The sequence below is a fragment of the Capra hircus genome, chromosome 14 (genome assembly GCF_001704415.2).
Source record: "Capra hircus breed San Clemente chromosome 14, ASM170441v1, whole genome shotgun sequence".
Lineage (NCBI taxonomy): Eukaryota > Metazoa > Chordata > Mammalia > Artiodactyla > Bovidae > Capra > Capra hircus.
The window spans coordinates 792,984-812,746 of record NC_030821.1 but is presented as its reverse complement, the minus strand read 5'-3'; the positions used below and the strand labels follow the sequence as shown (position 1 = coordinate 812,746).

The window sequence follows — 19,763 nt, the reverse complement described above, 5'->3', positions numbered from 1 at the left end:
AACGCAACATTGTAAACCAGTTACGCTCCAATTAAAAAAAATTATTTTAATGAAAATGAGGGAATACCACGCTCCTCCATATAATTTACTTGTGTGTATTTATTTGCTTAGTCCGTTACTTTGTTACAGAAAATGATGAATAGATAATTTCCTAATTTGCCATATGCATTTGTTATTAAATAAGTTCTGTGAAAAGCCCTTGTGTAACCCAGTCCTGGAGGCTTGTTCCCACTGACCTGTCACGTCACTGCTGCTCTTGACTTCAGGGCAGTGTGTATGGGTGCGCAGCCTCCGTCTATATGGGCAGCAGCATTGACCCTACGAGAGCCTGTCCTGGGGAAGGAGCCAGTGACCTGGGCAGTGACCTACCCGCTTGGTCTGGGTGGTAAAAGTTGCTCCAAACTCTGGCCAGACGCCTTTAGCCCTGCTGACCGGCCCGAGCTAACCTAAGACAGTGCAAAGCGCCCACCTTTGCCTCCCGCGTCACTTTCTCCCAGGAGACCAGGCCCGCCCCTGAGGTCAGAGCCCGTGTTCTCCTACTTTCCAGTGTAGACAGCGCTTTTCGTCTGGCCCTCTGTGGCCTTCCCGTCCAGCGGAATTTTCCTACATGGCACCTTAATTTCACTCCTTTCCTTGCCAAAACAGAAACCGTGTTGTAACCAAGGTTTCGTATGCTTGTCATTTCTCGCTTTTAGTTTACCCTGGGGCTTGGAAACTTTTCCGTGGCGGGGGCACCTTTTTGTGTGGACAGGACAGGCCCAGACTGGAGAGCCTGGGTGCTGTGTTCCCCTCTTAATGCTTCTTGATCTTTCAGACCCAGAGAGGAGCTCTTTGCCTGCTTAAAGGGAACCCTTAGTCCATGAAGGTTTCCTGGGTAGCTTGGTGGTAAAGAATCTACCTGCCAGCGCAGGAGATGGGGGTTCAGTCCCTGGGTTGGGAAGATCCCCTGGAGGAAGGCATGACAACCCACTGCAGTGTTCTTGCCTAGAGAATCCCATGGGCAGAGGAGCCTGGTGGGCTGTTGTCCACGGGTCTCAGAGTCAAACCTGACTGAGAGACTGGGCAGTCACGCATGCTTGATCCATGATGAGGCGAAACCGTCGTGCCCGTATTAGCATTTCCTTCTCTGGCAGTTCTGGAAAAGGTCCAGAGAACATGCCTCCTTAGGGCGAGTGAAGAGGATCACCGCCTTCTCCTCTGGATGGGATTGGCGGGGCCTATGACCTGCCCCCACGCCCGGCGCCTCCGCGCCGCTGACCCTGCAGCTGGGGCGGCTCAGGCAGCGGAGCTGCAGCGGGGACACCGCGGGGATGCAGGCCCGGGAAGCTTCCAGCCTGAGTTCAGCTGTGAGCGGAACTGACTCTCAAGTGTTTCAGTCAAAAGACTTCTGCGTCATCCCCTGCTTGTTTGAAGTTCTGTTTTCACTCATCTGCTTCCCTTCCAATCACCTCCTCCTCTTCCTCACGCAGTCGCAGCATGCTTGTCCCAAGACACCAAAAAGGGGACAGATGTTACCAGAAGCACCACATAGAACCTTATTTTCGGTTTTGTCTGAATCGGGACCCATGTAACAAAGAAGGCAACTCATTACACCTTTTCTGATAAAGTTTTTATACTTCTTTCATACCTGTCTCTTCTCCCTTTCCCAGCCTAGAGAATCATGGTAATAGGATCATCAGAATCCTCACTTTGAATCACCATCTTTGAATCAAAGTTATTTTAAAAATGATTTTATTATTATTATTTTGGCGGCACTTTCTTTAACATTTATTTACTCATCCTGCCGAGTCAGGTCCTAGTTGCCGCACTTGGCCTCGGTGTGGCGCGCAGACCTTGCTGCTCTGCAGCACGCGGGAGCGAAGTTCCCCGGCCAGGGATTGAACCCACATCCCCCGCACTGGAAGGGGGATTCTTGACCACTGGAGTGAAAGTGAAAATGTTTGTTGCTCAGTCATCTCCGGCTCTGTGCGACCCCCTGGACTGTGGCCTGCCAGGCTCCTCTGTCCGTGGGATTCTCCAGGCAAGAATGCTGGAGTGGGTTGCCATTCTGCAGAGGATCTTCCCGATGCAAGGATCAAACCTGGGTCTCCGGCAGTAACCACTGGACCACCGGGGAAATCCCAGCGTTGTTCTTATGTTGAAAGTTCTTCTATGTGAAAAGTGCATTCTGCAGGCCTCTGGCATGGAGGGCCTTTGCTTGGCACAGCGGCTCTAGCGTGGAGCGTGAAACACGGGAACCATCCAGAGCTGAGCCTCCGCATGCAGTGTGCCTTCCTCTGGAAGAGTCTGGTCCCTAGACTCCCCCTCAGGGACTCATTCATCCTTTAGGGATTCCATTCCAGTAGCTTCTGGTTCATTTTAGCACGACGGGGCAAGGAGGAAAGAAGAGAAAAGCAGTAACTTCCTGAGTGTCTTCTGTGTGCCTGACCTTTCTGGGCTGAGTCCACTTCATATCAGCAGCTAGACGGTAAAATCCTAAAGGAAGAAATGGTCCCAGGAGGAATAACTGTATTTCTTTAGTCTCTTTTCCTCTATGTTGAAAAGGAATAAAATTCCTTCCCAAGACATTCCACAGGCTGCAGTCTAATAACAGCACTTGAACTTGGTTTCATATCGCAGCCTTTAATGACCTCGCTCCCTTTTTAATCACAAAAGTCTGTCGAGTCTGAACCCAAATGTGGGTCCCATTCTCTGTCATAACTTGATTTTCATGATCCCCTGGGAGCTATCTTCCACTTGAGTTGGGGAAGACTGACAAATATGCCCTGATTGTGCCTAGATATGTGCCAGGTAAATCTAGTCACAGGACGCTGGCTCTTTGTTGTTTAATTACCAAGTCGTGGACCCCATGGACCGTAGCCCGCCAGGCTCCTCTGTCCATCGGATTCTCCAGGCAAGAATGCTGGAGTGGGTTGCCGTTTCCTCCTCCAGGGGATCTTCCCAACCCAGGAATCAGACCCAGGTCTCCTGCGCTGCAGGCGGGTTCCTTACCACAGAGCCGCCTGGGAAGCCTGGCGTCCCCTTGCGGTGAGAACTGTGCCAGTCGCCTTCCGGGGCCTCGGAGTCCATCATCGGGCTCTTTTGGTGGAAACACCATCTCCAACCTGCTTCGCTTTCGGCTCCACTGGCCTCAGGCTGGGCAACTGCTTCCTTGGTTTCCATTCAAGCTTCAAATTCAAGCTTTAAACACCTTGTCTTCCTCCAGTTACTCTTTATTGTATCACCCTGTCTTGTCTTTTCAAGATGTAACACTCATCAGAATTGGATAATAGTACCTAATAGGTTATCATTTGTCTCCAGTAGAACCTTGTCTGCCTTTAACTGCTGTCTTCCTGGCCCTTTCGTAAGTGCTGGAAGCACACGTGTTGCCTGACTCAGTGAGCTGGTGCTTCTGGAGAAGGCTGAGGAGCTTACTCGTTGAACACGGGCGCTGTACGCCCACACCTCTCATACCCGGTATTGCTTTTATTGTTCTTACAAGTCTGGAAAGGGGAGTGGGAAACGTCCTCCCCCCCTTGCAAACGAGGAACCTGAGGCTCACTTAGTCCCTTTCTCAAGGTCACCAAGTTTGGGAATGCCACAGCTAGCTTCAAATCCGGTCTCTTTGCCCCAAACTCCTAATAATGTTTCCTGTTGCATAATTTCAAAAAATACAAGCCCATGGGGCAGAGCTCAGCAGATGGCCTGTGTGTGTTAACCGCTCAGTCGAGCCTGACTCTTGGCAACCCCGTGGACTGTTGCCCGCCAGGCTCCCCGGTCCTTGGAATTCTCCAGGCAAGATCACTCGAGTGGGTTGCCATGCCCTCCTCCAGGGGATCTTCCAGACCCAGGGATCAAACCCAGGTCCCCTGCATTGCAGGCAGCTTCTTTAGCATCTGAGCCACCCGGGGAGTGGGAGATGATATATCCAACAAAACCTCAACCCCCCATGGGCTGCTCAGTGGTTCTTAACCTTTCCTGTGTCTTGTATGGAGAATTTGTGTTCAGTTCAAGATGAGTTGTTGAGGTGGTCACATGTCCACCTGCCTTTGCTTGCAGAAAGTCAAATAAATAATGCTTATTCTTGGCACCAGCCCCTCACCTAGGCCAGGACTGATCTTGCAGGGTCACCCAAGTGAAGGATGTAAAAAAAAAAAAACAAAAAAAAACGCATGTCTGCTAGTTTAATCAAACACTTATCTGAGCAAACCGTTCAGCCTTCAGACTGTGAAGGCATTTGAGCCATATTTACAAATAAGAAACAAAAGATATCCTTGCTCTTTTCTGGAAAGTTTTTTTTCTTTTTTCCTGGTGGAAATAATTAAATCCTGTGAGAAATGGTATTCAAGTTTTCATGCAGCCTTGTGCCAGCTCTCACAGGGATTCCAAGACTCCTGGCTTCTCCTCGTGTTTCCTGCTGTTATGAATTGATGGATGTGGATGTGTGGGGCCTCTTTTCACTGTTTGTTTGTTTCTTTGTGTGTTTATATGGAGACAGAACCATCTGAGTCACAGTAAGGAATTAGTGGTCATTGTGTTCTTTTATTCCTCCTTTCAAAAATTCCTATTTCTCATATAGAAGAAAAATGTCGAAATCCTGCTTTTTTGGTCTTTCCTCCCCATGGCCACAAAGCCTGTATATTTCATGGAATTTGCCTCCTAACCAAGAGAAGCCAAGTTGTCCTCCCAAATTCCTAATTAATTTGCCAAGACCGTTTGGGCACTGGAGTAGCAAATGGTGGGATGACTGCCAACACGTGTGAAGAAAGCTGTGTACCATGAGGTTAAAAGCAGCTCCTTTGCAGTTGAGCCCGGGAAGGCTGGGCGTGCGGACGTGCTGGGCTGTGCTCAGCCGACTGGGAGCAGAAGGGCCAGTGCTTTGCTCACGCGGGCCTGGTGGGCGGGAGAGTCTGCGGCTCTGGCTGTGGGGAGCCTGCGCGCCTCGGGGCCTCAGCTCCGACCTCCTCTCTGCTCCCTGCCCTCCCTGCTCGCCCTGGAGAAGACAGGGCAGCTCCACAGTTCTGTGTTCACTTCGTCTTTCTCAGCCACCTGCCGTCATGTCAGGCCTGGCTGGGATTTATGGTCTGGAGAGGGAGAGAGACCACCACCCCAGAACTCCACTCCGGAGTGTATAAACAGAGGTGCGGGGACAAACAGGGGGCCTGGCTTCTCCTCTGTGTGGGCCAGCGGGGCACAACAAGGCGCACGTCCCCAGGGGAGGGTGCTTGAGCTGAGACCCAAAGGATGGGTAGAGACTGGGGCTCCGTGGAGGTCCAGCGGTTCAGGCCGCTTCCAGGGAAGTGGGCACAGGTTCGATCCCTGCTTGGGGAACTAAGAGCCCACACGCCCTGTGGCATGGCCAGAAAAAAAAACACACACACCAAGAATGGGTAGAACTCAGGTAGACCTAAGTATAGCTGCGCGTGTGTGCACATGCGTGCACCCGCTCACGCCCATGGTTGCAGTGTGTTCACACGTGCAGGCGTGTGCACACACACACACGGAGAGTTTATTCCATAAAGCAGAAACTCAGAGTGGAGCCGTTGCCCGGGGCAAGAGTGGGGGGAAGGACAGTTTGGGAGTTTGCAGAGGATGTGTACACGCTGCTGCATTTAACATGGGCAAGACCTACTGTGCGGTCGGGGAGCCCTGCTCAGGGTCACGTGGCAGCCCGGATGGGAGTGGAGTCTGGGGGAGAGGGATGCGTGGGTGTGCACGGCTGAGTCCAGTGCTTTCCGCCTGACCCTGTCCCAGCATTGTCAACAGCTGTACTCCAGCGTGAGACAAAAAGTGGAAAAAGAACGGGACGCAGTTCCTTGGAAGGCACAGCACCGCTAAGGGCGTGTGGGGAGGAAGGGCGGCGGTGAGTTAGAGCGTCTCTCAGCCTACTATTGGTGGCTCAGTGGGTAAAGCGTCTGCCTACAATGCGGGAGACCCAGGTTCGATCCCTGGGTCAGGAAGATCCCCTGGAGCAAGAAATGGCAACCCACTCCAGTATTCTTGCCTGGAGAATCCCATGGATGGAGAAGCCTGGTGGGCTACAGTCCATGGAGTCGCAAATAGTCGGACACGACGGAGCGACTTCACTTGTCCTCTTAAGGAGCATTTGACAGACGTTTCCCCCTTAATCCTCTCTCTCTCCGTAAAATATAGAGCCCGCAGGCGGCTGTAGGCCTGTCCACGGACTGTCTGTGTGTACGGATGTGTGTGCGCGGGCTTCGCACATGAAAGAGGAAGCCTGATTTTCAGACTCCAGGCGGCAGGTCTTTCCCCCTTTGGAAACTAGGTCACCCCCAGTGGAAATGCGTGAGTTGGAGGGGGGAGGTTAAGAGATTTATAAAGTGGGAGTTTGAGTTGTCATAACTTCCGTGTGACAGAGGACACAGCCTGTAAGTACAGGCCCTGCAGAGCCGCGGAAGGTGCGCCCCTGCGTGGCGCCAGGGCACCGAGCGTTCCCGGCCTCCGCGGGGCCAGGGGCGCCGCTCCCGGTTCCGTCTGCAGAGACCAGCGCAGGCTTCAGCGTCGGGCAGATCCCAGGCCTGCCCGGGCCTCTGCTCTCCTGGCTGAGGCCCGTGTGGAGCCTCCTCCGGCTCCGGAGAGGCGGCTGCCGCCTGCCCGAGGCCTGACTGCACCCTGGCCCGCGGGGCGGGTGCGAGGCCCTCTCCAGTCCGGGGTCCCTCCCGCTTCCCGGGGCTGCAGCCGTCCGCTCCGAGTGGCCGTTTTCCTTCTGCCGGTTCCTCCCACGTCCCCCGTGTTTCTGTCCTAAGCGTGTCTGGAAACCCGCGTGAGCGCGTGCGAGGCGCCAGCTGTGCCCGACTCTGGGCCCCGTGGGCTGCAGCCGCCAAGCCCCCTGCCCACGGGGCTTTCCGGGAGGGCACTGCAGGGGTCCCGCGCCCTCCTCCAGGGCGTCTCCCCGATCCAGGGACCGCTCCTCGTCAGGAGGCGGCTCCTTCACCTGGGAAGCCCCCTGAGGCTGCAAGGCCCTTTCTGAATGCTGTCACCCGGCGAGCCTACCCCAGCCTTTCCGAAACCTCCCAGAAACTGACACACGTACACACAGTGTGTAAATAGATAGCTAAGGAGAGCCTCCTTACAGCGCAGGAGCTCCGTGCTCACTAAATGGAAGGCCGTCTAAAACAGAGGGACCCTGCAGGCTCAGGGGCAGGGGACGTGTGTGTACCCGTGGCTGATCCATGTTAAGGTGTGGCAGAAACCCACACAGTATGGTAATTATCCTTCAGTTAAAAGTAAATAAATTTTTAAGAAGAGGGATATGTGTATACCTATTACTGACTCACTTTGCTCTACAGCAAGAATCTAATATAACGTCATAAAACAACTGATACTCTGATAGAAATTAATTTTTTAAAAATCCCCGAGAAGATTCCCGGAAGTCATGTCCGGCTTCTCCCTCCTTTCATCTGATCCATCACATCACCTTCATCTTGTGGTCCATCCTGTGTTCACTGAAGGCTCAGGTTGCTTGCTTGGGTCATGGAGTGCACAGCTTGGGTGTCAGACACCCAATGTTTGAGTCCCAACTTCACGCCTTCCATAGGACCCAGGACAACGACTTAAACTCTAAGCCTGAACACCTTTTTTTTTAAATTTCATCGAGGTATCGTTGATGGGCAGTAAGTTTCAGATGTGCAGCATAGTGGTTAGCAATTTTTGCGACTTTCCCGGTGACTCAGTGGATAAGAACCCACCTGCCCGTGCAGGGGACTCAGGTTCGGCCCCTGGTCCGGGAAGCTTCCACACGCCGCAGAGCTTGTAGTGCAACTCGTGAGGCCCGAGCTCTGCCTCCGGGAGGCGAAGCCCTCACCCCTCAAGGAAGAGTGGCTCCCGCTTGCTGAAACTAGAGAAAGCAGTGAAGACCCAGCGCCGCTGAAGACCAGTTCACTTAGAAACAGCTGGTAAAGGTGGTCCTCCATTTGTAGCTGTTACAAAAGATTGGCCGCTTTCCCCGTGTTGTACTATAGATCCTTGTAGCTTGTTTGTTTATTTTTAATCTTGATGTATTTGGCTGTGCTGGGTCTTAACTGCTGCCCGGAGGCTTGTCCGTCTTCGTTATGGCTTGCAGGGGCCTGCGGGATCTTAGGTTGTGGAGTTTGGACACCTAGTTGCAGCATGTGGGAGCTATTTCCCTGACCAGGGATCGAACCCAGGCCCTGGAACTGGGAGCATGGAGTCTTAGTTACAGCGCCACTAGGGAGGCCCCGGCTTACTTATTTTTTACATAGTAGTTTGTACCTTTTAATCCCCTGCCCCTGTCTTGCCCCTTCTTGCTAAAATTCTTCACCTGCCACATGACCCTTATAATAGTTGCAGTTAAGCGAGGTGTGACCCGGCGCGGTAGCTGGCTCACAGTAAACAGCAACTGTTTGTAGGTGTCATTTATTATGTTGCTTGTTAGAATCTCTGTTGTTCTGTGTCTTCTGGCTGACTCTGGCTCAGGTGAGTTTATGTTTACAATCACAGAACACAAGGTGGCCAAACAGTAGCCAGAACAGGGCGCCATGGGAACCTGCGTCGACGTGACCACGTTTCTGCCGTACTGCAGCGTGCCAGTTCAATCCTGTCACGCCCCTAGAAACGCCAGAGCTCCGTTTCTCATCCTAGAATGGCAGCGTTGACTGCTTGGTGGTGTGACTGTGAGAACGGGTAAGAAGTGTGTGTAAAGTATCAAGCCCCTTGCCTGTCACATGACAGCTGTTTCTTGAGCATCAGCTAACATATGTCATCAAATATAAGATGCGCAGGACATAAGGTGTGACCCGATTTCAGAGTTCATTAAAGGTGCATCTGAAAATAAGCGGTTACTGGCATTGCATCAAATTCCAGCCCCACGGATGGCTATGCCTATACCAGTGGGTTTGCTTTCGTTTTCTGTTAATCTGGGTTGGGAAGATCCCCTGGAGGAGGGAATGGTAACCCACTGCAGTATTCCTGCCTGGAGAATCCCATGAACAGAGGAGCCTGCTGGGCTACAGTCCATGGGGTCTCAACAGAGTTGGACACAACTGAGTGGCGAACACACACACACAAGCTTTTTTACGTTGAGGTGAAACTAAGCACTTTCATTCGAAGCTGTGGGAAAGGGGATCTTTCAGAAGCCACAGGACGGCAGAGTCTGGACGTGTCTCAGCATCGTCCTGTGCTGCTCCCGGGTTGGTCTGCTGTGGGACCCAGTGCCGGCTTCTTGTTTCTGTTGCTACTTGCTTACTTTTGGTTGTGCTGGGCCTTTGTGGCTGCGCGCCGGCTTCCTCTGGCTGCAGCGCGCCGGCTTTCTCTGGCTGCAGCGAGCCTCCTCCTTGCAGGGCTCCTCTTGTTTGGAGAACAGGCTCCAGGCGCACAGGCTTCAGCGGCTGTGACACTCCATGGTGTGTGGAGTCTTCCCAGACCCGGGGTCGAGCCCGCGACCTCTGCGTTGGCAGGTGGATTCTTACCGAGCGCCCCACCCGGAAGCCCTCACACTGGCTTTCTTTGCTCTCTGTCTCAGGAAGCGGAAGGGCAACTGCCGGGACATGCACAGCCTGGACCCCTCAGTCCTTCACAGATAGATGGGGACTCGATCTTTCTGTGTGTGCTGTGCCTAGTCGCTCAGTCGCGTCCGACTCTCTGTGACCCCACAGACTGTAGCCCTCCAGGCCCCTCTGTCCATGGGATTCTCCAGGCAAGAGTACTGGAGTGGGTTGCCATGCCCTTCTCCAAGGGATCTTCCTAACCCAGGGATCAAACCCAGATCTCCCGCATTGCAGGCAGATTCTTTACCAGCTGAGCACCAGGGAAGCCAGTTTTTCTGGGTCCTAACTACATAGTATGAGGCCAGCTCCTGTCAGCCCTCTGCAGGTCTCTTCAAAACCAGGTAACCCCAAGCCTGCCTCCAGGTGTAAAGTCAGGGGCTTCCCCAGACTGACCTATATCTGCTAGAAATTCGAAGCTGTCCCAACCAGGGCTGGACATCCTTCTACAAAGCTGTACTCCTGGATTCACCCACGACCAATCCAAGTGTCATGGGGAGTAAAGATAAATATGGTAAAGTCTCTCCTGTCTCCGCAAGTGTGCGCCGTACAGAAGACTCCGCAGTGTAGGGTGGTATATCAGTTACAGTTAGCTTCCTTTATGAGCTATGTGAAATCTTGGAAACAGTGGTTGAGATTAGTATTTCTTTGCCACATAAAAGCTGAAAGAAAGTTAGTTTAAGACCGAGATGTGTCGCTGTGGTCTGTGTTCTCAATTTGTTCACTTTCCATTCCCAGCCCCACCTCAGGGTCTAGGATGGCTGCTGTCACGCCAGCCATTAGGCTTACATTCCAGCTTTCCATAAAGTCAGAAGGGCAGCAGAAGGGCACTATTCCTCCCTTCAAGATTCTTCCGAGAAGTTGCACACACCGCTTCTGTTTATATCCCACTGACTAGAACATAACCACATATGGCCACACCTAGCTGCAAGGGAATCTGGGAAATGTTGAGTCTACTCTGGGCGACTCTGATGGATTCAAGTGTGTCCTGGTCCCGAACAAAAAGATATACTGAAGTCCTAACTCCCAGTACCTAAGAACGTGACTTTATTTGGACATAGGATCTTGAAAGAGGTAATCAAGTTAAGATGAGGTCATTAGGCCTTCATCCAATTTGACTGGTTTTTACTTATAAAAAGGGGCTGTTTGACATAGATCCACACAGAGTAAAGATAATGTGAAGACACGTGTGGAGAAGATGGCCACGTGATGGTGAGGGATGTATCTACACGCCGAGGATTGCCAGCAAACATCGGATACTGGAGGGTGCAAGGAGGCAGTCTCCTACAGAGCAGGAGAAAGCGCGTGGCCCTGCGGGCACCGTGATCCCAGCCTCCCAGCCTCCAGAAGGAGGGGTCTCCTACAGAGCAGGAGAAAGCGCATGGCCCTGCGGGCACCACACTCCCAGCTTCCAGAGGAGGGGTCTCCTATAGAGCATGAGAAAGCCCGTGACCCCGTGGGCACCGTGATCCACCCTCCCAGCCTCCAGAAGGAGGGGTCTCCTACAGAGCAGGAGAAAGCGCGTGGCCCTGTGGGCACCGTGATCCCACCCTCCCAGCCTCCAGAGCTACGAGGCGGTGAATCTGCATGCCTGATGCACGTGGGTGCCCTGTGGGTCCGCTGGTAGCAGAACAAGCGAGGCCCCTGTGCTCATGGAGCTTCAGGTCCAGAGATGAGGCAGATGGTAGTTCTTCACTCAGATGTTTAATTACAAGCTGTGGTGTATCTGTTTGGTAGGAACGTGACTGGGAGCAAGACTTGAGGTCTCAAATACACATTTTTGTAAGTCTGCACGCTTCATTCGTTTTCCGAATTCCATGCTCAAGATTGCAAAGTCATGTGCTGAGCCTGCCATTTGCCTCTAGAGCCTCTCACTTCTGCCCATGGGTGTTTTTCTGCCAGATAAAGTCAACTACTGTTGCTGTGGCAGTTACAGCTTGCCGGTCTCCCAGGAGAGCCTGTGGGGGAGGGGCGGTGGTGGGAGCCGAGTCAGGAGGACACTCGTTTGGCAGAGGCTCGGCCCCGGGACGGGAACCACACGGCTGAGCTGATTGCATGCTCTGTTTTCCACATTCTTGTCCCTCCTCCAGTCTCTTCATCTCAGTGGACATCGTTACTGTCCACCCAGTTGCCGAGGCCAGAAATCTAGGAGTCATGCTTGCCTTTCTTTTCCCTCCAATTCCAGATGCTTGCAGAATGTAGCTCAGCTGCCTCTGTTTCTCTTTATTCTCCCAAATCCAAGCCACTGTCTCCTCCCAGCAGCACTGCTGTGGCCCTAACTGGCCTCCTTACACCTACCCTTTTTTTCTTTACACTTAAGAAATTTTTTTCAAGGTTCTGGCTGCGCCGGGTTGCTGCACAGACGTTCTCCAGCTGCGGCGAGCAGGGGCTTTTGTGTAGCTGCAGTGCCCGAGCTTTGCGTTGTGGCGGCGGCTCTGGTCACAGCACGGGCCCCAGGGCACGGAGCCACAGGCGCTGTGGCGTGCGGGCTTGAGGCTCATGGGGCCTTCCTGGACCAGGGGCCAAACCAGAGTCCCTTGCCCTGGCAGGCAGCCTCCCAGCCCCTGGCCAGCAGGGAGGCCCACTCACACCCACTCCTGCAGCCTCGTCATCATTCTCCGCCCGGCAACCGAGGCAGCCAGGTTCTGCCGCTCCCCTGCTTGGCGGCCTTGGGATCATGTTGGGGTCAGGGTCAACTCTCAGAGGGTCACCTCAGCCTCCAGGTCCCAGGCGATCTGCCCTCTGCTTGGCTTTCAGACCTTCTCTCCTGGCCTCCTTCCTCTTTGCTCATCTCCATCACCGCATTTTAGTTCCTCAAGCCAGTGGTTGCTTTCTCTCCATAAGAAAGTGAAAGTCGCTCAGTCGTGTCCAACTCTTTGTGACCCCATGGACTGACCCTGGAATTCTTCAGGCCAGAACACTGGAGTGGGTAGCCTTTCCCTTCTCCAGGGGATCTTCCCAACCCAGAGATCGAACCCAGGTCTCCCGCATTGCAGGCGGGTTCTTTACCAGCTGAGCCACCAGGCAAGCTTGCATTCGCTGTTTCTTCCACGTAGAATTCTCTTTGCTTGGCTCCTTATCTTTGACACCTCACTTTACACGCTTCCTCCTCCTCAGTTCGGCTGGGAAGCCTTTTTTCCTTTGTCTGTGTCTCGGTACTCAGCACGTGGGATCTAGGTTCCCCAATCAGGGATCAAGGCTGCACCGTAGGGGACGTGTGGTCTCAACCACTGGACCACCAGGGAGGTCCCGGGAAGGGAAGTTTTCGTAGCGTTTCTGCCCACATCTCATTGGCTGAGATTGTCCTGTTCAGCCACTGCAGAGGGGGCTGGGGATTTGAGCCTTTGGTCTTCTACCTTTCCTAGGGCGAGAGAGAGTGGACGGAATGAGGTGAGCTGAACCAGACCGGCAGTGTGTGCCAGAGCCCCTGCCGCTCTCAGAGCGCCCTGCTTATTTCCCTCACAGATGCGTCTGTGTTTCCCTTGACCCCTTCCAGGACACATGCTCCACGAGGGCAGGGGTAATAGCTAACCCTTTCTTTTTTTGCTACGTGCGCATTGAGTGTCTGTTAGAGTCAGTAAATTAACGTCTGTGGGTAGAGACGGTGGAGACCCTACTTCAAGCAACATCACCGCTTTACTAGACTAAAAAGCTTCTTAGAGCGGCAGGCGGACAGCGGGGCTTCATTCTAAGGCCTACCACACACCACGTGACACTCAACAGGTGCTCACCGTTATTTTTTAAATCTCAATTAATTGACTCCATTTATTCACGGTCAAATAAATAATTGGGAGTCCGTCCCGAAGCTCTGTAATTATATCTAAGACAGAGAGACAAATATAAGGTGTCCCGCAGACCAGCGGCGGCCATATAATTCATACGAAAATCCTGGGCGTCTGGCCTGCTACAGAGTCGGTGCCCATGTTTCTCTTCTAAATGAATTTGAAAATGGATGTCCAGACAACGTATTAGTTATTTCAGATAAAGAGGCAGACGGCACTGCATGTAGCTGTGTAAAACGGTAGTCTTTCCGTTTAACATTCTGGGGCACCCGTCCGGTCCTTTCAGCAGATACAATGGAGAGCCAGTGACATCAGTTCTAAGATCAATTAAAGCCACATTGGTTGAATGATATTACATGATGAGAACCGTGCTGGGTTATCTCTGCTTGATCACTGACAACAGCAATTCTGGACAGAGGGATTGTCTCCATTTTTACAGATAGGAAAAAAATGTGGTTCAGAGGGTTAAGCACTTTGCCTGAGGTTAAGATTTGTGTAGGAATTCACGTGCCTGGCTCTGGACCCTGTGCTTTGGAACCATTCTTGTAAATGTGTGGAACTGATTATATCAAGAGAAAAAATAAGCCAAAACTGCCCTTACTGCGTCTTAGGGGCTTAGCTGACCCTGTGGACAGAGGATAATACTGCGCTTCGGTCGGCGCTGCCCTGGCTCTCGCTGTGAAACCGTGTCCTCCAGGAACATGGCAGTGATGGACGGCATTCTTGTGAGCTAAGAAATTCAAATGAGTAAAAGGCTCGACAGTACAGGCTTGAGCTTTGAAAACTAGAAAGAATGTGTCCATGTCTCGAGCTTTGTGTATCCCAGGGATTCGAGCGGCCCAAAGCAGTTCATCTTTAGGCTGTAATATGACAGTATAAGCTGGGCTCCGGAACGAGTATGTTCGGCTGGTTGGAAGGCTGAAGGCATGAACCTTAGTGTCCCGTGACAGCAAGCGTAGATCCTGATGATGTAACCGTAAGGAGCCTTGCGCAGCGCCCACACGAGGCACTGTCGGAAACCTTGCTCCACTCGGCGCTTCGGCACCTGCTTCCCTCCACTGTCTGTCTGTCTGGCACTGGTCCGGTCCTCATTCTGGCTGAGCTCTGTCTTTAGATCTGTCTGCCTTTGCCTAAGGATCCGTTTCCTGCTCCGTTTGTCGTTCAGCCCCCGTGCACACACATCCTCCCCGTGGAACTGGAGAGCGGACCTTCAGAAGGCCTCTGGATCGGCAGGGACCCTCCGGGTGGCTCTGGTCCCTGCAGGCCTCTCTGGGCCAGAGTAGACCTTGCTGGTCTTTCAACATCACTTTCAAACTAGTTTGGCTTCTGGGAGGGGGAGAAGCTGTCGGAGCGTTCAGTGGCCATTGGCTGGATGTTCTTGGCTGTCATCCAGGGTGGATCTATAAATGTGCTTGAAGTTCCCCATATAAGAATGTCTTTTGAATTTTCAACACCAGAAGTGTTATTTCCACTACCAGTAATCAGAAAGTTAGAGCTGCAGAGATTCCACTGGTTCTTAACGTTATGTGCGGGTCATACGCCTCTTTGAGAAAGTAGTGACAGCTGTGGGCATTTTTCCTAGAAAAAAAAGGGCTGTGTGTGTGTATGCGAGAGAGAGAGAGAAGTGAGAGGCAGAATTACAGGTGTGCTCAGTTTAATGCTGTTGATGGACCATCTGCCCTTGGACCCCAGGATCTGAACCTCCTGGTCTAACCTCCTGATTTTACAGGTAAGGGAGGTAAAGTCCACAGAAGTGAAGTGACTTAGGCAGGCTTAAGGAAGATAACCGGAGCGAGGATCTGAGCATTCCTGACTGTGCTGTGAGAGTGTGTGTGCGCGTGTGCACGCGTGCGTGTGTGCACGTGTGTGCGTGTGTGCCTGTGTGTGCGTGTGTGCGCGTGTGCCTGTGTGTGCGTGTGCGTGCGCGCGTGCGTGTGTGTGCGCGTGTGTGTGCACGTGTGCGCGTGTGTGCCTGTGTGCGTGTGCGCGCGCGCGTGCGTGTGTGTGTGCGCGCGCGCGTGTGTGCGTGTGTGCGCACGCACATGTGTGCGTGTGTGCGCATGCACATGTGTGCATGTGTGAGTGTGCGCACGCGCGCCCAGTTTGTATTATTTCCATCCCTTCTCTGCCCCACCCCTGCCATCATAGTCATTTCAGTAATTAATATGACCTGGCCTCTCTCGAGTTTATGTTATGTTCAACTGTTTTTAATAGTAAAAATGAAAATGCTTTGCTTTGGTTTAACATGGGTCAAAGAATATTACATTTCTCACAACTTCCTGAAACAGAGCTGAGCAAGTACTACTAACTCCATTTTACATGTTAGAAAATCAAAGGCCCAAGTTAAGTTTTCGCGGGCCAAGGACAGAGTGAGTTCCAGCTCTTCTCGTCCGTGGGTTCCAGCTAGGGGACGGGACTTCTGTCTAACCCTCTTATTTAAAACGAGAAGCAGCAGGAACACGCAGGACGCCCAGACCACTGTTGCTCAGCCTTCAGCGTCCCTCAGAATCACCTGGAAACCCCAACAACAATGTCCAGAGGTAGGGACTCCCTGGTCTGGGGCGAGGCTGGGGCATCAGCACTTTTCAGAAACTCACAGGCGATTTCCCCGCGCAGCTGCCCTGAAGGATGCGCTGGGCGCCGCCTCGTCCTTCCCGTGCTTGGAAGAGAGGCCGCGCGGGCTCCATGCCGCAGGTTCCGGCGGAGGGCGGCCTTCCGTGGCTGCTCTCTGAGACCCTGCAGAGGCGCGTGCGTGGTGTGCGTTCGGCACGGAGGTGCCTCCTTGCTGCGTATCGGTTCCGAGCATATCTGACTCATGATGTCACACTTCTCACGAAGCCGGACGGCAGCCCGCAGCCCCCGGACGGTGCCCGAGCCCCCGTGACGTCTGCGCCCAGCGCGGCAGCTCTGAATCGTTGCAGCTGGGCCTCGTGGCGTTCGGGAAGCCCGGCTCCCCGAGAGCCAGCCTCAGACACAGCCCTGCCCCGCGTCCCTCAGGAGGGGTGGGCTTCCAGCCCGTTTGGATGATGAGGCTGCCACAGAGCTGCCCGGGCACAGCTGCGGTCCCGCAGCCTGGGAAGATTCCGCCGCGTCCTGTTCTTTCTGAACGGCAGAAGTTTCTTTAAAAGAGAAGGAAAGTGTATTGCATACTGTCCTGAGCCAAGTTTAAGGCTGGTCTAAGGAGGCTGATTTCTTACGAATTCAAATATGCTTCGGGCATTTCGGTTTAAAACGTGGATTTTTCTCTGCCGAGGAGAAAATGTTTCCTTCCCCCTCCTCATGCTAGGCCTGCAGCCACCCAGATTTGGCTGCAGCTTGTGCTGAGTGGGGAAAAGCTAAAGCTCCCAGGGCAGGCGTTGAGATGCGGCTGTCTTGCTGGGGGGCGGGGAAGGCCAGCCATCTGCCCAGGAGGCCCCCAGAGCCCCCCGCTCTCAGACGAGAGAGAAAGCTGCCTTTGTCTGGGGCCGTGTGTGACCAGCTGCTGGACCTCGGTGGGGCCACAGTGGCCAACTGCACTGCGTTCTGGCCTGCATGTACCCACAGCTGGGCCGATGAGATCACGTTCCAGAATAATCAGGGCCAGGCACAGACCTCGTCTTTGTGGGCCCAGAGGTGGCATGGCCGCCTGCTGCCTTGGAGAGGTCAGGGGGCGGGGTACCGACTGTTCTTTGCGAGCTGAGTCGCTCAGTGGCGTCTGACTCTTGGCAACCCCATGGACTGTAGCCCACCAGGCCGCTCTGTCCATGGGATTCTCCAGCAAGAGTACTGGAGTGGGTGGCTGTGCCCTCCTCCAGGGGATCCTCCCGACGCAGGGATCGAGCCCGATCTCTTATGTCTCCTGCACTGGCAGGCGGGTTCTTTACCACTCGCGCCCCTGGGAAGCCCGAGGTGCTGTGGGCCACCCCCTTCCGTGTCAGCTGGAGCCCAGAGCTGTGCCTCTCAGACTCTGGGAAAGTGTGAGGCCACTCCCTGTCTCAGAGCTTCTGATGGTGTGGCGGTGGGATATATGCGGAGAGAGCTGGGAAAAAATGCGTGTCTGTGATCAGCTGTTCCGTTTTGGGTTTTGCTTGTTTTTGTTTGGTTTTAACTTCTGCGCCTGCACCGGCTCTTCTTTGCAGACGTGGGATCTCTGGCTGCAGTACCTGAGCCCTTAGTTCCCCGACCAGGGACGGAAGCCGGCCCCGCCAGGGAGCCTGGAGCCTAACCTCGGGACCGGCAGGGAGGTCCCGGGCGCTCCGTCCTGCAGCCCCGAGTCCTCGCCCGCCCCCACTGCACCATTCGCCGGCTCTGTGTCCCGGCCCGCAGTGTGAGGCCTCACCCCACATGCTCAGCGCCCTGGGGCGTGTTCCGTCTCGTCTGGAGGCCAGCGCCTCAGCCGCATTAGCCGAGCCTCCGAGTCGTTGCCCACCTTTGCCGTAAACCTGCCTCTTCTGTTGGTCCTCAGCTTCCCTTCGCAGATCCTCCAGGCCTGTCAGTGCGGTCAGCTCCCGTCTTCATGGCCCTGTCAGACTTCCGCTGCTGGAAACCCAGCTCTGACTCGTTCATCCTCTGTCTCAAGCCTGTGTGACTGCTCCTTTCTGACACTTCTTTTAGGGGGTCTGGGGGTGGGCGAGAGGGTCCTTCTTGTGGGACTGGCAGTGGGCAGAGCAGAAAGATACAGGCTGGTGGCCGGGGTGCCTGGGCAAGCTGGAAGCTGCCAACCCTCCTGCGTTCCTCTCTCACCTCAAGGGCAACGGAGAACAAGCTGGAAGCCCGTCAGCGTCGCTGCGTGTGTGTTAATAACTGCTGCTCCCTGCTGCTCATTTCCTTCTCCCTGGGCACTCTGTAAGTCCCTCGGTTGTTTATGGTTCCCAAATCATCATTGCTGGTTGGGCGACTCCAGCTTTCTTTCCTGAAGGTTCTGGAATGGGATTATCAGGGAGGCTGGAGAAGAAATCCCTGGAGGACTGTGCGGGACCCTGGGAGGGGAAGATGCGCTGGAGAAGGGAGCGGCTCCCCACTCCAGTACTCGGGCCTGGGGAACTCCGTGGACTGTACGGTCCATGGGGTCGCGGAGAGCCGGACACGCCGGGGTGTCCTCGCGTGTATGAGCTCACGGCTGGTGGGGTTGAAGCCGCTCTCCTTGGCCGGGGGCAGGGTCCGGTGCCGCACAGGGCAGGGCGGGCTGCACTCCACGGCGCCTCTGCACACCTCTGTCACCAGGGCAGACGTGAGCCATGCCGGCTTGCACACCCGCCTTCCAGATGCTACACACATTTCTCTCATGCTGACTCGACTCCAAGGCTGCCTTGGAGAGGGACTCTGGGAAATGGACTTCTTGCTTGGCCGAGCTGACACCGCGTAGCTCTGTTCCCTTGCTTATATGTATGCCCTTTCTAATAAGCAGCCCTCAGAATGTTCCTGGTACAAGTATGAGGCTGGGATGGGGAAATAAACGTGAGACCCATCCAGTGAAGGAGATCGAGGTGCCCTCACGAGGGGTAGCTCCTCTGCCTGCGGTACTGGTGCCTGGTGTTGTGTGTGGAATTGAGTTGCACAGTCTAGAATGAGGTTGCTTTCACCGTTGTCTCTGTGAGCAGAAACCCGCTCTGTCTTCTTCCGTCTGGCTCCTTGAGGCCGAGGCCCAGAGTGGATGAAGTGTTCAAAGTAGGAGTCCTCAGTTTGGTCTTCTCTCTCCAAACTTCTAAGAGAACTGGTTCTGGCAAACTTGAGTTGTCTACATGACCTAGCTTATTTTGGCTACTTCGTGAAAGAAGCAATATGACCAGGCTGAATATGACCATCTGGAAAATGTTCCTGGAAGCATTTTTGAATGCCCAGAATGGAAGTCAGCTTTCCAGGGTTCGCCTATAATCACTTTCTTACATACAGGCTTAGTAAGTGTTTGGTCCTGGCTAAGAATCCAGTGGATTAGCCTTAGAAGTAAACACTCATGCAAGCTGACCGGGAGGGTAGACTGCTTAATGCAGCTATGTCTGGTATGTCCTCTGGGCATGGTGGGAAGGAGGAGCCCGTCTCTGCTGGGCTCAGGCTGGCGCTACACCCGTTGCCTAAAGCGTGTTGTCTTCGTCACACAGTCCTACGTGCAGATTAGCCGAGTCTTATCGTCGAGGCTGAAAGAGTGACTCAGAGCCTCTGCTTGTGCAACTCAGCGACAGAACGAAAAGCCAGATTCGCCCAGGTCTGCCTGGCTCCGGGGCCCTTAATCTTTCCATCGTATCACCGTGCTCTCGGCGCAGTTGGCGCTGTTTTCCTTCCTGCTCTTCAGCTCGTCCATCTGGCTAATCTTGGCAAAATGTGTTATCAGCTCTGCCAGGGGTTAGGCATTTCTCTGGGAATGGAGATATTGGAGGGATGCCCAGTCTTCAGATCCACACATTCTCTGGTCTGTGTGTGAGGCTTCCGAAGTGGACCTGCCCCGGAGTGTAACACGCCGGGCTGTGCCCTCTCTTGACCGCTGGATGGCGGGAGCCGGAAG

General features: G+C 53.9%; 1 protein-coding gene across 2 annotated transcripts in view; it reads left to right on the top strand.

Annotated features, from left to right (window-relative positions):
* The window catches only part of DEPTOR (DEP domain containing MTOR-interacting protein), a 158,383-nt gene that overhangs the window by 121,959 nt on the left and 16,661 nt on the right, over positions 1–19,763 (top strand). Inside the window, exon 9 of one of the 2 annotated variants that reach the window (XM_018058145.1) lies at positions 8,461–8,736. The exons of the other annotated variant lie outside the window; for it this stretch is intronic. Coding sequence (XP_017913634.1) covers positions 8,461–8,520 — 60 coding nt within the window. The 3' untranslated portion in view covers positions 8,521–8,736. Of the gene's footprint in view, positions 1–8,460; positions 8,737–19,763 lie in introns of those variants that run through there. 2 annotated transcript variants of the gene reach the window in all.